Source organism: Perognathus longimembris, chromosome 11 (assembly GCF_023159225.1).
Source record: "Perognathus longimembris pacificus isolate PPM17 chromosome 11, ASM2315922v1, whole genome shotgun sequence".
Classification (NCBI taxonomy): domain Eukaryota; kingdom Metazoa; phylum Chordata; class Mammalia; order Rodentia; family Heteromyidae; genus Perognathus; species Perognathus longimembris.
This window is the reverse complement of record NC_063171.1, coordinates 16,711,671-16,726,820: the sequence shown is the minus strand read 5'-3', so window position 1 is coordinate 16,726,820 and position 15,150 is coordinate 16,711,671. Positions and strand designations below refer to the sequence as shown.

The following is a 15,150-nucleotide window of genomic DNA, read 5'->3' as shown; positions in this document are numbered from 1 at the left end:
CAGTTTTATTTGGAGGCTTTTTTAGTGAGCAGCTTTTTGATGTGTCAACCTCTAGTACCTCTTAGGATAAAATAAACATCACTATGAAAACAAACTAGATATAGAAATGTAATTAAAATTTAGCCAACTGCTGTACAGCAATAATCATAGAAAAGAAGATGGCAAAAATAATATAGAATAAACTATGTAATAAAAGTTAAAGTAGTGTAATAAAAATAAATTAATAAAATGAAGGGGTGCGTAGAGCAGAGACAAGAAGGAAAAACAAAGTTAAGAGGAAAAAATAAGGGACAACATGAGGAAGTGAAAGATTTTAAAAATCATTTAGAATGTAAAATACATATAAATAAAATTAGCTAAAAGTAAGAGGAGTGGTATAAATAGAAATATAAAAGATATTTTAAAATAAAGTGATGCAGGTAGCTATGATGGTTTATGTCTGTAATCCTAGTTCTACCTCCTACACACTTTACTGGTATACCAGTAAACTGTACCAGTAACATAGCACTCTTCCAAAAATAGTATCAACATTGTCATTTTACTGTTTTGTTTGATGATGAACAGTTTTTAGTGGATCATAGACCTATAAAATTATATGGACTGTGCTAAGCTTTGTACTAATAAGACCTTAGCTGCAATTAAATTTTAATTCTTAAAAATAACTATGTTTTGCTTGAACTGTATTAGACATGGACTACTAACGTTCTTTTCAGTAGCTTGTATTTTATCATTTCTTTTCTCATTACTTTTTTTTTTTTTTTTTTTTTGGCCAGTCCTGGGCCTTGGACTCAGGGCCTGAGCACCATCCCTGGCTTCTTCCCACTCAAGGCTAGCACTCTGCCACCTGAGCCACAGCATCCCTTCTGGCCGTTTTCCATATATGTGGTGCTGGGGAATCGAACTGAGAGCTTCATGTGTAGGAGGCAAGCACTCTTGCCACTAGGCCATATTCCCAGCCCTTCTCATTACTTCTTGATTGAGTTTATAAAACTTCTCTCAAATTGCATTATTTTCATTTTATTCTCTAGAGCAAGTCCACTTAATGATTTATTTCAGGTGTATTTGAAACATAAATTCTTATCATGAACTTATTTTTTTTTAATCATGGTTTTGGTGTCCCTTGTGATGGTAGGCTCTCAATGGAGGACTTTTAACATTTCCATGCTCTCTCTGTTTTGGTACGTATTAAAATGATGAGGTTAAAAATGCGAAACATCTGAAAGCCAAGCAGGAGTGAGCACACCTTACATTGAAGATGGAACTGTGATATGAAAGTAACAACCATTTAATCCATTTAAAACCATTAATATTTTGTGGTAACAGTCATAGTTGGCATTCCATTTTTGTATAAACAAGGTGTACCTTCACATTTAGAATATGAAAGTTGTATGTTGAAAGCATATAAATGGGAGTGTATGCATTGATTATAAATTTACCATGTATATCATGTCCTACTTGGCACAGTTATTTTGTGTAGTTTTATGGACACTTTGTATCTCACGTTTTGTTTCTGCATTTTCATCTTCTCAGTACTTACCAGACTAATCAGTAAATAATGTATTTTTAGTGAATACTTTGCAGATTAATACTTTGGATGTCTTTGTTAATATATATGTATATGTAGCTAGGTGCATGTGTTATATATAGTTAGGTTTTATTTCAGTATAAATTCAAAATGCTTATAAAATGGTATAATTTACATAGAGAAATATTAAGGCTTTTCAATAATTTATGGAGAATATTAAAGAATTCTTGACTTAGTAAAAATTTCCTTTTATCTAAGCAGCTGTGATAGTCAAATGGTTAAAATGTTGTTCATAAAATTTCCTTCTCCTCAAAACCGCTTATATAATGTTTCAGTGTCATGTAGTTAATCATTGTTGGCTGTCAAGACTGAAATAGATTTTGTCTTTCAGCTCTTGAATTCAGATCACAGATCCACAGCCATAGTCCAGACATGCAGTGGTTCTGTAAACCTCCAGGGTGCTGTAAAATGCAGAGCGTATCTTCACAGCAGCAGGCCCAAGGTGAAAGATGCTGTACAGGTATGAGAAGAATGTAGTTGGCATATGAAAAGTGGAAGCAGGTCAACATAGCTACTCAAAATCCTAAAATTTTATATTTTAACTTTGGGTTTTATAATTAATTTGATTTCAGTTGATGAAGACCCAAACAGCTGGACAATACAAATATATTATGTAATTGATTCTAAGATTATCACATACAAAATATTCACTTTATTCACCTTTGTAATGTTAGAGATTTAGGAACTACTCCACATTTAAACATACTAGTATGTTTTAAATGATTACTGTTAGGAGCTGAATATATTTTTTATTGACATCAATTAGTTCTTTAAGGGGATTTCTTTAAAAAGAAAATATTTGTAGACTGAGCACTGGTGGCTTGTGCCTATAGTCCTACAGGTACTCAGGAGACAGAGAACTGGCGAATCACAATTTGAGGCCAACTCAGGCAAAAAGTTTACAAGATGTCATTTCAACCAATAGCTGGGTGTGGTGGAATGCACCCATCATCCCATCTGTATGAGAGTCTGATATGGGGAGGATTATGTTTCCAGAGAAGACCAGGGTGTGTGTGCACAAGATGTCTCTAAAGGAAAGGCTGGGATGTGTTTGCCATTTCAGCAGTGGGGAACCATAAACAGGAGGATGGTGGTCCAGGTCAGCCAGGGCAAAAAGGGAAACACCTCAAAAATAAGAGTTATTAGATATTAGATAGTGTTCTATAACACACTAATTGAAAATGTGTGATTGGTATTTATGTAATAAATACACATGTAATGCTGGCAAGATTTGTTTAGTACAAGTCCAAGTGATTTGTTTTTAATTTACTGTTTAATTAGATGAAATTAAGCAAATTTGTCAATCATTTGTCAAACTATAAATGTATTAGTATCCCTGATAAATTAAGGGACATAGTAAATAGAATGATATGTCAGCTATTTAGTGGACATTATTAAATAAATAAGCAAATAATTTTGTTCTTTTTCAGAAAGTTAATGCAAATCTGAAGTATTTACATCTTACTTAGCTTTTGTTTCTTTTTTCCCTATAGGCAGTGAAGAGAGATATATTGAACACAGTTGCTGATCGTTGTGAAATACTATTTGAAGATCTGCTTTTGAATGAAATACCAGAAAAAAAAGTTATGAGTATAAAATAAGTACTTTTATTTGGTGATGAGTATAAAATCAGCACTTTTCTTTCAAGTGTTTATTTTGATATAATAGATATGCCATCTATATCTAAAAGATCTAAAAGATATGACATCTTTTATTATTCTAAGATAATTTTTTGATTGTTTCCTTCCAGAAAAGTTTTTGGATACTTTATAATGGCAGATCTATCAACATTTAACAGTTTTGGAAAGGATTTTTTAAAAACTTGTTTTTAGTGAATTCTACTGACATTTTAAAGTCATGATTTAAAAAAAAAACCTGATCTTTTTAAAGAGCTTAGCTATAGTCAAAGTATTAACATATTATTGCTGAGGATCACATAACATGTCCTCTACTAGTCACAATTTATAAAATATATTATTTACATGCTTTCCAGCTATTCTTCTAATAGACTTTTTTAGTTTGAAAACCAGAGTTGAGTCAGTGTCTTTCCCCTTAGTGACTATTCTATCCATATACTAAGTTTGATAGACTAATGATAACCTTTTCTACATTTTTATGTGTTAGAATTTTAATCTTACATAGAGCAATTGGTTTGAAATGATATGAAGTCCTAGGTTTATTCCCAAAAAGGATAACAATAACAAAATATACATAAAGCAAAAAGAACATATACATTATTACAGAAATAAGAGAACTGAGTGAAACCAGGCTCAAGACTTATAATGCCCTTATGCAAGAGAGAATTAACCAGAGTCCCATGAGAAGAGCTTTAAGCCCTTTTGAGGATCTGTCTCAAAGTGATTAAGGACCTGCTAGACCTTACCTCTATTCGTTGCACTTCCCAATATCACCTTATTGAAGACAAGGCTCCCAATACATGGACTCTCAGAAAACAAACCATGTCTAAACCCTATCAGATTCTGTGTTTGTTCTGCTACTAGCATAGGGACCTTCCATAAATGATTCAGCCTCTGTAATCATCCATATTTTTAATGTGTAAAACAAGAATTGTAATAGCTGCTTTTGGAAGCTGTGAGATTAAATTAGGTGATTTTGTGAAGTCCCTTGTACAGGCTGGTCTAAGCCAAACCTGAGTAATGTGGGTAGGTAGTAAGAGCAAACTGAACCCTTCAAGGACATACCCCTAGTAACTGACTTTCTTCTGAGTAGGTCCCACACTCTAGTTTCTGCTACCTCCTCATAACGTCACCTCATATATATATATAATTTTTTTTTTTTTTTTTTTTTTTTTTTTTGCCAGTCCTGGGGCTTGGACTCGGGGCCTGAGCACTACCCTGGCTTCTTTTTGCTCAAGGCTAGCCACTCTGCCACTTGAGCCACAGCGCCACTTCTGGTCATTTTCTATATATATGGTGCTAGGGAATCGAACCCAGGGCTTCATGTATATGAGGCAAGCACTCTTGCCACTAGGCCATATTCCCAGCCCCTGTCACCTCATATTATGAATTCATCAATGTATTGTTTAGACCATATCATCTGTGATCCAGTCATTTCTCAAAAGTCCCATTTTTGAACATTGACCTTGGAGACTATAGCTTCACTGTATATGATGGTTTTTGTTGTTACTGTTTTGTTTGTTTGTATATGTGTTTCTTGGTCATTGGGTATTGGTGTTTTTACTCAGCATATCTTTCTTAGATGGTATGATCTTGCAGATATGGTAAGGTGTATAATGTTTGCCTTGTAATCAACCTGAATTTGTGCATGTTTAAGGAAAGTCTGCAGAGCAGTTATTAATTTTATATTCCCAATCTTTATAGTAAACATAGTCTTGGAATTCTACTGTTCATACTGAAAAACTTGGTTTTTCAATGAAATAAGTAAAATGTGAGAGTGCCCATCAATGCTTTTACTTAGACTGATTTTATCTGATTCCCCTTAAGATGTTTGCCAGATCTTCCCTATTATTTGTTGTGAGCCTTCATTCAGTTCTCCCCAATGTACTATGATAGATGGACCCATTTGATTAAAAACTAGAGGTCATTAATCATGAAATTTTCCTTCCCTACATCATTGTTCATGTACTTGTCCTTTCAAAATAGTGGTAATCTTTTGCCCATATCATGATTCTTTTGCCTAATTGTACTTCTTGTCCTTTTGTGCAAGTACCTGCTTAAGCTACTATATTCAGCTTACATATTACATGGTCTGTAGTCTTATGTGCCAGGATTCTATTTTTAACCAGTAGGAACCCATTCTTTATCAAATTGGCTTAAAATGAAAAGTATTTCCTGTTTTGGGCTTACTCAAGTTGAACTGGATACTCTATTGTGGTATAGTCCTAAGGGATTCTTCCCTCCTAAAATGATCCTTTTCCCCATTTTAAATCTCAAACCCACTGAAAAATTTGGTCTTATTTAGATACTAAAATGCTATCTTTTATGTATGTATGTATGTTTGTATGTATTTATAGTACTAGGAGTCAGGGTCTCTAGGCAGGTGCTATATCAGTTGAGTCACACTCTCAGCCATATAGTTGATCTTAACATACTAAGATTTTAAAAATCACCAGTTTGATAACGTGTAACATTATAATATGAAAATAAAAGAAAAACTGTGAGTTTAATAATAGAAGTAAATCTTGAAGTTTTTAGCTTAATCTGCTTCAAATATTTATTGATGGCTTACATCAATAGTACATAGCAGGTATCAACATGTAGACAATTTACATGATGCAGTACAAATTGCAGTCATGTAGTTCTACAGCTAGGAGGCAGTCTGGTCAAAGAGGAAAATTATTCCCTCATTTCTCATATATAAATAAAATAATACACAGAATCTGGAAGAACCTTATTTAAGCCATGACATTTCCTGTGACACTGAGGCATTGTTGTTCATCTTATTTTGTAATTATGTAAAGCTAAACTGGTTCTCTGATAAGGTTACTGTTGAAGTGAACCCCAGTTTTCTACTTACACTTTACTGTTGAATTAAACACTAATGATGTGCTTATGTGAGCTAATGATTTTATATTAGAAAATTTGGGAAAATACATTATTCTAACTTGTAAGTATCAAAAAATGTAGTATAGTTATTCATTAGTTTTGTAGATTCAGGTTTTTTTTTCCTAAATACCATTTACCAAAACATTTTACAAGCATACTAGAAAAAATAATAAGGTAAAGAGAAGTGGAAAAGGTAAGTTACCCAAGTGTTTTAGTGCACTCACATGATCCTAGCAGGGAGACCAAAGAAGGCTGTTGAGTTCAAGGCCAGCCTGGGATACTTATTGAGCCAGACTGATTCTCTCAAAAGTAAAGGAAAAGAAAGTAAGATAGAATTGTTAAAAATTCATGCTTGATGTCTCAAACATGTTTCATAGCTAGTGTGATGATATTAGTAGTGTGTCCTATATACTTCCTATAGGTAGGCCCTAATTTCACTGCAAATATGCATGAATAAGGGGAAAGTGGGCTGTAAAGTTCAAGGTACTTATAAGATTAATACAAGTAGGACAATTTCTAGACCTGGAATAGAATTCCTCTTGAATATTCCATCATAGGATATTGCTTTAACAAGAATGTATAATTATCAGCATCTTTGTCTTTAAGGTAATATAGTAAGTTTGTAAGTTTCATAAAAGTGTTCTTTAAGTTCTTAATGAAGCCAAGAGAATTGAGTTAAAATAGAACCAGTAGTGTGATATCAATCATAAAGCTAAAAATGCATTCTCATTTCAAGTTTTTAAATATACTTCTAAAATATGTAATAGTGACAGACTTATCTAAATATTGCTATTGCTCTCTCTCTCTCCTTTAGGTTCTGAGAAAGAGTTCCACATCCTCCCGCACCGAGTTTTTGTTCCCATTCCTGGTTCTACTGTAATGTTCTGTGATTATAAATTTGGTGATGAATCAGATGAAGAAATCAGACACCATTTTATAGAGATGTTAGATCAAATGATTCAAATAGAAGATTTGGAAGTTGCAGAGGAAATAAACACAGGTAATTAGGAACCCAATTCGACTACAGCTAAGCTCAGCTATTAGATGCCTAAATTAAATATCATGTGTTGAGATTTCCATGAAGCTAACTCTGACATTTCATAGTATTAACTAAGACAATTGAAATGAATCTCATGAGTTTCTCTATATAAGCATTCACTGTTTTCTTTGGAAATTGTATTAAAATTTAAGATAATTCTGGTTTTGTCAAGCACAGCAAGGGGATTTTGATAAGACAACTAGCCTTAAACAGATGAAAGCTTGTCGCTTTTAGGTATTATTTTAGTATGAGAAAAGTTTTCTCAAAATTCATCTATTGGATTCAACATTATGTCATAAAATGTTTAATACTGTTTATTAAATGCTTCTCATATAATTTGCTTTTCTTTATAATCTCATCATTTCATTGGGACAGTTCCAATAATCAGGACAAGAGAACTTTTATAGTACATGGATTTTCTTTATTATCCAACCACATAGGATATTTTCTTTTCTTGGCCATCATTTTCAAAATATATGACCTTTCATTTTGGAAGTCTAGAGTGTATTTTGCTTTGTTTGTTTTGCTTTATTATTAATTTAATTTTTTAAAATTTCTATTGAGCACAAGGTGTAAAGAGTATGTCCATGAATGAATATACATGAGGGAGTTTTCCTAAAATATTTAAAAGTATTAAGTAATAAAAACAATTACTAGTAAATATTACTAAGTTCTAAGTAAAAAGCAACTTACCTCTTTGGAAAATTGTGATACCACAGCATAAATTCCTAAGTATACTCTGACTTGCACACTGACTTAACTTTGTTACTCTGAATTGTTGTTAATACATTCATATTTTCACATTTTTCATAATAACAAGTACATTCTGAGAAATGTGTCCTTTCAGTTTCAATATGATATAGGTCATTCACTCAACAGGATGCTGTCTTGACAGGTAGACAATACACATGAAGATGATGCCAGCTTAATGTGTCCTTCTTTGCCCCTATGGGGTGGTGATTAAAGCCAGAGCCTCACACATGGTGGGCAAGTGCTAGACTAAACTACAGCTAAACTAAACTACAACCCTGGCTCTATAATTTTGTGTGCTATACTTTCACATAACTAGCAGTGTATTACGTTTGTCTATACCAGTGTACCCACAAACCTTTAAGTTATGGGTTATTCTGTAACATTGTGATTGCTGCAACAGCTACAACTTTACTAGACAATGGAAACAGCTTTATCATTGTATTATGTGACCATTGTCATATATGTCACTGACTGAAACATTGGTATACGGTGCCTGACTGTATTTTTACAATAATATCAGATATTATTTATATAGAACCTTATCTTTGGTAAAAATGTTAAAAAACATTTCTTCTAAAATGAAATATGCATTTGTTTAGAATGATATTGACACCTTATTAAATACTCAAGTTTGAAATTATAATGAAAAAGTAATTGTACTGAAATTATATATAAATAATGTTAACATATAATGTTTTTGTCTTGTAATTTGTATCAATTCTCTTGAAGTTTGAACTAGGGATTCTTTATAAAGTAAATCTCAAAAAAATAATTCAGGTGTTCAAATTCAAAAGTTGAGGATCTGGAGCATGGCTCAGGTGGTAGAACACTTTCCTACCAAGCGCAAAATTTAAATCCAGCTCAAACTACTGGGGGAATTAAAAAGGAAAAAACTGAAATAACATGTCTAGGAGCATTAAACTTATATGTGGTTTAAGATTTGTAACGATTTGTTTGATTATTATTATTTGTGTTCTATACTGTTGTTGAGCAGTTGCTATGTTTAAAATATGTTTTTTGCCAAGTGAGTTAAATGACTTAAGAGATGAAGAACAATTTGTTTGTCAAAAATGACTCATGTATGGTGAGGATAACTGTGGCTTTCACATTTCTTAGATATGTTAGTCATCTCTTAGTACACATTAATTTCGATATGCTTTGTCCATAGAATCAGATGGAAAAAATTTTTTGAAGCCACACCTTTAAAATCTGTTGACTCTTTGACAATTCTACCTTGTGGTGTTAAAGTCAAATTTATTTATTTATTATTTCTTTTTAAAATTATTGTTCTGTTAAAATTATTGTCTGCATTTATTATTTTCTTTTTAAAATTATCAAGTAGTTATACAAATGGGTTACAGTTCTGTAAGTCAGCATATAAGTATAATGCTTCTTGATCAGTGTCACCCCTTCCATCATTCTCCCTTTTTTCCCTACTCTCAATTTACATAGATAATTTTTTATATAGTGTGCATTGAATACAGTGACTACATTTGCTCGCCCTTCCTCCTTCCATTTGTGTGCCTCCTTCCTTTGTCTGTCCCCCAAAGCAGATTTCCACTTCTGGTATTCATGATGGTAAACTGTACTTTAGTTAAAGGGAGTTTTGTCTTTGGATTCCTCCTCTAAGTATACCCTCCTTTTGTCAAGTTTGTTGCTAGATAAATGCATTGAGCCCTATATATACTATCATGCATAGTTGCCAAGTTTATTTTTTGTTAGTTAAATAGTTTTAATATTTTCAGTGCTGGGGATCAAACCTAGGGTCTTGTGAATGGTAGGCAAATACTCTCTCATTGAGCTACACTTCAACCCTTGGCTTTTTGAGACATGTATGTAGCCCAGGCTGGCTCTGAACTTGAACTCTTCCCTGTCTCAGCTTCCTCAGTGCTTAGATTATAGGTGTGTATACATCTAAAAAAATACTTTTATGGCAAATTGCTGACTATAGTGATACAGTGATAAGGAGCAAAACCAGTTAAAAAATGCAACTTCTATTTAAAATTTTTGTATAGCCCTACCTACCCATCTTTTTGTAATCCTTTGTAATTCCTTTTGTAATCCATTTTTAACTCAAGCTGACTAAAAATGATAGTCATTCAATGCTGGTTCTGTGTCTGGTTTAAGTCACCGATTAAATTACATCAAATATTTTGAAAACTGTTAATTTGAAAATGTTAAAAGATTCACATATATTCCATTTTATTCAATGATAGTTGATAATGACTCAATATTTTGTTTTAAAAAAAGATAAGTAGGGGCTGGGAATATGGCCTAGTGGCAAGAGTGCTTTCCTCCTATACATGAAGCCCTGGGTTCCATTCCTCAGCACCACATATATAGAAAATGTCCAGAAGTGGCACTGTGGCTCAAGTGGCAGAGTAGCTAGCAAAAAGAAGCCAGGGACAGTGCTTAGGCCCTGAGTCCAAGCTCCAAGACTGGCAAAAAAAAAAAAAAAAAAAAAAGATAAGTAGGCCTAACAGTGGCTCATGCCTAGGTTCTCAGGAAGCTAAAATCTGAGAATTGTGGTTCAGAGCCAGCCAGGACAAGAAAATTTATGAGAGTTTCCTCTCCAATTAACCACCAAAAAGGCTGGAAGTGAAGTTGTGGCTAAAGTGGTAGAGCATTAGCTTTGAGCACAAAAACTCACGGACAGTACCCAGGCCCTGAGTTCAAGCCCTAGGCCCAGCACACACACACACACACACACACACAGATAAGTAGAAAGAAAATATTATTTACTGTTTGTATTCTTTATTATGTTTTTGAAAATAGTTTCAATTGATAATCCTCATTTTATGTAAGATTTGTTATTACTTTTTACAGCTTACGTTAGTTCCTCACTGAATAATGAAGTTTGCTTGGACAAGACAGATGATGACCACCCAGAGCAACCAATGAAAACTACAATATTATTGAAAATTCAGCAAAACATAGGTATTTTATTTTCTGAGTATTATGGAAGATCTGGAAGTAGAAATGTTTATATTTGTTATCACTAACTTCCCTCAAAGCTAACATGACCTGTTACTTTCTTGGGATAGAAAGCAAAATAGAAACTTTTAGGAATTGATAGGTACAGTAGGGCCAATATTTTGCAATGGTTCCATTGACTCTATTCCTAGAGTCAGTGTTGTAGATTTTCATACAAGTTTTATGAACGAAAAAGAAACTTCTACTGGAAATGTATAATGCGCTTTTGTTCCTGTTTTATAGTTTTTGACCAAAGAACAATAGGCTTCTTTGGTGGAATAATAATGCTCAACATTAAGAGTTGACTGCAAGTTAGAGCCAGAGATTCTTGCCACTCATTAGATAAACTTTAACTAGATTCTTTGCACCTGTGTGCATTTGTCATTCTGGATGTCAATCAGTCTGGTTTTCTAATTATTTTAGCCATGAAAAATGAGTTACCAACCCAGTCCTGCTTAGATTTTTTTTAGTGATCTAAAAAATATAACCTGTGTTTTCTCAGTTTTCAATGCCTACATAAAATGACTTTGCATTCTAAAAAGCCACTTTGCATTGGAGCTGCTTTTTTTAAGGAACAGGCCATTATTCTTTGAGTATTATAGAAGGTGTCAAGAGCTGGAGGTAGAAAGGTTTATATATAAATTATCACTTATGTGCCCTTAAAGATAAAATGTCCTGTGAATTTTTTGAGTGTTTTTTTAAATAAAAACAAACGAAGTTGTATAAGACAGCTGTATGCTGTGTGAATATGTGTGTGTAAATACATCTGTGTGTATTAGTAGATATACACATGATGTACATATATACATACATACACGTATATGTATTCATTCATATATATGTGTGTACATACGTATTTATAGGAGCCTTTGAAAATATTTGTAATTTTTTTCTCTTAGATATGTCTAAGTACACTTATAATTTTCTAAAATCTTATTGACTTTTAGTACATGTATATTTGTGTATACCTAGGATTGTGTGTATATGTGTCTGTTTCTGTATGTTTACTGTTTTACAGGCCCATTGTTTCCTACTTTTCAGACCTAGGACTAGTTAAGCCTTTTTTGGGGGGGTTCATCCCATTTCCATGTGTTTTGTGTTTGTTTATTTTTAGGTGTGATCACAGCATTTGCAGTTGCAGTTCTTGCTGCTGGTATCTCCTTTCATTACTTCAGTGATTAGGGTGAGGAACAAAGAGCTTCCTGATCATCCTGAGAACATTTATCGACAGCTATGAGTCATAAAGATGTAAACAATCCATCACTATTTAAGATAGTAGCAGCCACATCTGCTACCAAAATGCCTATTAGATATGTTTCTGACTGACATGAAAATCACTAGCTGCCTTGTTTATCCTTGCTTATATTGTAGGTTATATTGCAGGTTTCTAAAAATAAAGTTATGTATCTAGATGGCAGTGGCATGTAACAAATCATTATTATTTATTTTTAAAGGCTTCAAAACATGGGATATTGTAGATTTTAATCCTATTGATTTGAATCATGCATTGATTAGGATCTTAGAAAGTTGAATAGAGACTTGATTCCAATATCTTAGTAGTAGAGCATCAGAAGAAATTCCTACCAGGCATACCAGAAACTTATAGGAAAGTTTGTTGTCTGGGTCCTCACTCCCAAAATGCTATATGATTTCTTCTGACCAAGAGCTAGATAAAGAGGTTTGAATCCTTTAAGAATGACAAATCATGTGCTTTCTCAGGTTAATAGATTAATATAATGAATAAGACCATTTGGTTCCAGCACAATGGTCAGCTAGATACTGTAAAAGAACTAGTTCCTGAAGAAAATGTACTTTTAAAATAAGGCTCAAAGGAACTAGGAGAAATCCTCAAGAATTATACATCTTTCATCCCTCACAAAATATACACATTTTAAGTTTGGGATCATGAGCATTACTTTAAGCATGCATGTGGACTGTGGTTTTCTGGATGGCATCTCTTTGTCTTATGCAGTTTGCCTCAAACCAGAAAAAAGGACAGAGACACAGCTCTAAGAAGCTTCCCTAGACAGAATAATTGGGGAGGTTAAAAGGCCCTATAGCTCCTTGTAGAAACAAATTGTAAACATTTCTAAACTAGGCCCAAGGTGTTCAAAGATTGTGATCAAGAATATTATTTCATGACTAGAAATCACCAGGTACAAGATGAAACAAGCTGACATGAGAAAGAACGTATAGGGGAAAAAAAATAAACGTTGAATTCAGTTTTCCAGTTCTTATCACCAACATAAGAAATGAAGACACATATGAGGAGAACTAAGTAGAACTCTAGGAATAAGAAATATTTTACTGAACTAAGAAAAAAAACTTCAGACATGTTGAATTATAGTAAACTCAGTTGACGTGATTAGTGAACTGGAAACTAGAAACTAGATGTGACAACATTACCCAAGGAGCAGCAATGAGAAACAGTGAGCCAGAAAATAATTGCAAGTTAATGAAGTATGGGAGAGAAAAATTTTAAGAACTAGGAGAGGATGGAGAGAATAATAACGGAGTGGCACTATTTGAAGAGATGACAATTTTCTGTGTTTGTTAGAAAAGCCTGAACTCACAGTTCAGGAATAACATTATATTCCAAACACATTTTTAAAGAGAAGTCTATTACCACACCCAATATCATGAACTATCACATTTTAGAAGCAACTAAAGGGGATTAAAACAACCTGCAACAAAGGCAGGACAGCCAGATACATAATAGGCTTCCCAAGAGCAATGTACCCAATATATGGTAGAATTGAAACCTTCTGAATTCTGAGGAAAACTTGACAGCTTAGAATATGGGTGAAAAACCAACCATCATCAGACCTGCATTAAAGGAACTTCCAAAGAAATATTAGCAAGGAAAATTATTCCAAAACAACAATCTAAAATCAAAGAACTATATTCTGATGATAAATGTTTGTAGATTTAAAGTGGTATTTGTATAAATCAAGCATAATGAAAAATGTCTATACAAAAGTGTAAGCAAATGTAAAATTAAATATTGTTATGCAACATTAGTGTGAAATATTCCAATAAAAATCTAATTGTAAAACTTTACAGTAGCTTGGAAGATGGTAGAAGATTGCTTAGAGTTAAAATATTCTGAGGTACTTCACTCAGGATACTGTTTAGAATTATTTAAATGTGGTAGTTAAATTTATAGAGTAAACTTTATAAAGATTAGATAGAGAAGGAGTAATTTCCAAAGGAAAGCAAGTTTAGGAAGGCAATGACTCAGAATAAGTAAAGGAAGAAATTACGAGGAGGCAACAAAAATTAGAAAGTTAGATAACAGAGCTAGGAATGTAGTTCAGGTAAAGAGCACTTGCCAAGTATATGTAAGGCCCTGGGCTCAGTCCTCACCATCACATAAAAGTAGTATTTATGAGTCATATTAGCAAATGTAACATACTGAATTACCTACTTAAATGACAGATTGATGCTACTTTTTGTCAAAACTTGTTTTAAAAAATGAAAACATGACACAGATAGGTTGAAAGTTAAAAAAAGATAAAAGTAGGCAAACACTGAAAATGTGTGTGACTTTAGGGATAAGTCAAAATGGAACTTTCTGATATTAAACATGGGGAAGGCCACTAAGAATAGTAAAAGGAGTTCACTAGAAATACACGACAAATTGGTGATTACTGAGATGGCCTCAAAATATGTGATTTATAAGAGTAAATTTAGCAGTAAACTGAACAATATTCTAACATCTCTTAAGTCACCAAGAATGAATTCAAACAGTTTAGTAATGTAACTATACTGATTCAATGGGCATATTTAATGTCTCAACATCTAGAGAACATTTTCTTCATCACTATGTCTTACAAAAATTGGCCATGTACTAGACATGCAGTAATTCACAATACATTGGTCTTAACAATGGGAAACAAGTAGAGACTAATAATAAAGGTTACATTTTAAAATGATACAAATTTCAGAAGAACATTGTAGATTTCAGAAACACTTTAGTTATAAGGTGGTAGTTTCTGCTTTCAGTTCTGGGGTTGCAACTCAGGACTTTGTGAATGCTAAGCAAGTGATTCCTGCCTGAAGCCAGACAACCACCATCCTCCTATTTATGCTTTCTGCAATAGCTGAAGTGACAGGTGTGCCCTATCTCACCCAGCTCTTGACTGAGATTGGAGTTGCATGAACTTTTTGTCCAGGCTAACCTCAAACATTCCCTTGATCTCAGCCTCTTAATTAGCAGAAATTATAGCAATGAGCCACCATGCCTGGCAGTACTTTACTTTGTAACTGGATAA

The 15,150-nt window shown here is 33.3% G+C and overlaps 1 protein-coding gene across 5 annotated transcripts in view; it reads left to right on the top strand.

Annotated features, from left to right (window-relative positions):
* The window catches only part of Odr4 (odr-4 GPCR localization factor homolog), a 32,411-nt gene extending 18,480 nt beyond the window's left edge, over window positions 1-13,931 (top strand). For 4 of the 5 annotated variants that reach the window (XM_048357811.1, XM_048357814.1, XM_048357813.1 and 1 more), the window contains 5 exons: window positions 1,917-2,045; window positions 3,079-3,175; window positions 6,926-7,111; window positions 10,730-10,840; window positions 11,991-13,931. In XM_048357811.1, coding sequence (XP_048213768.1) covers window positions 1,917-2,045; window positions 3,079-3,175; window positions 6,926-7,111; window positions 10,730-10,840; window positions 11,991-12,058 — 591 coding nt within the window. In that variant the 3' untranslated portion in view covers window positions 12,059-13,931. The remainder of the gene's footprint in view (window positions 1-1,916; window positions 2,046-3,078; window positions 3,176-6,925; window positions 7,112-10,729; window positions 10,841-11,990) is intronic. The other variant, XM_048357812.1, reaches the window with a different exon arrangement.
* The last annotated feature ends 1,219 nt before the right edge of the window (window positions 13,932-15,150 follow it).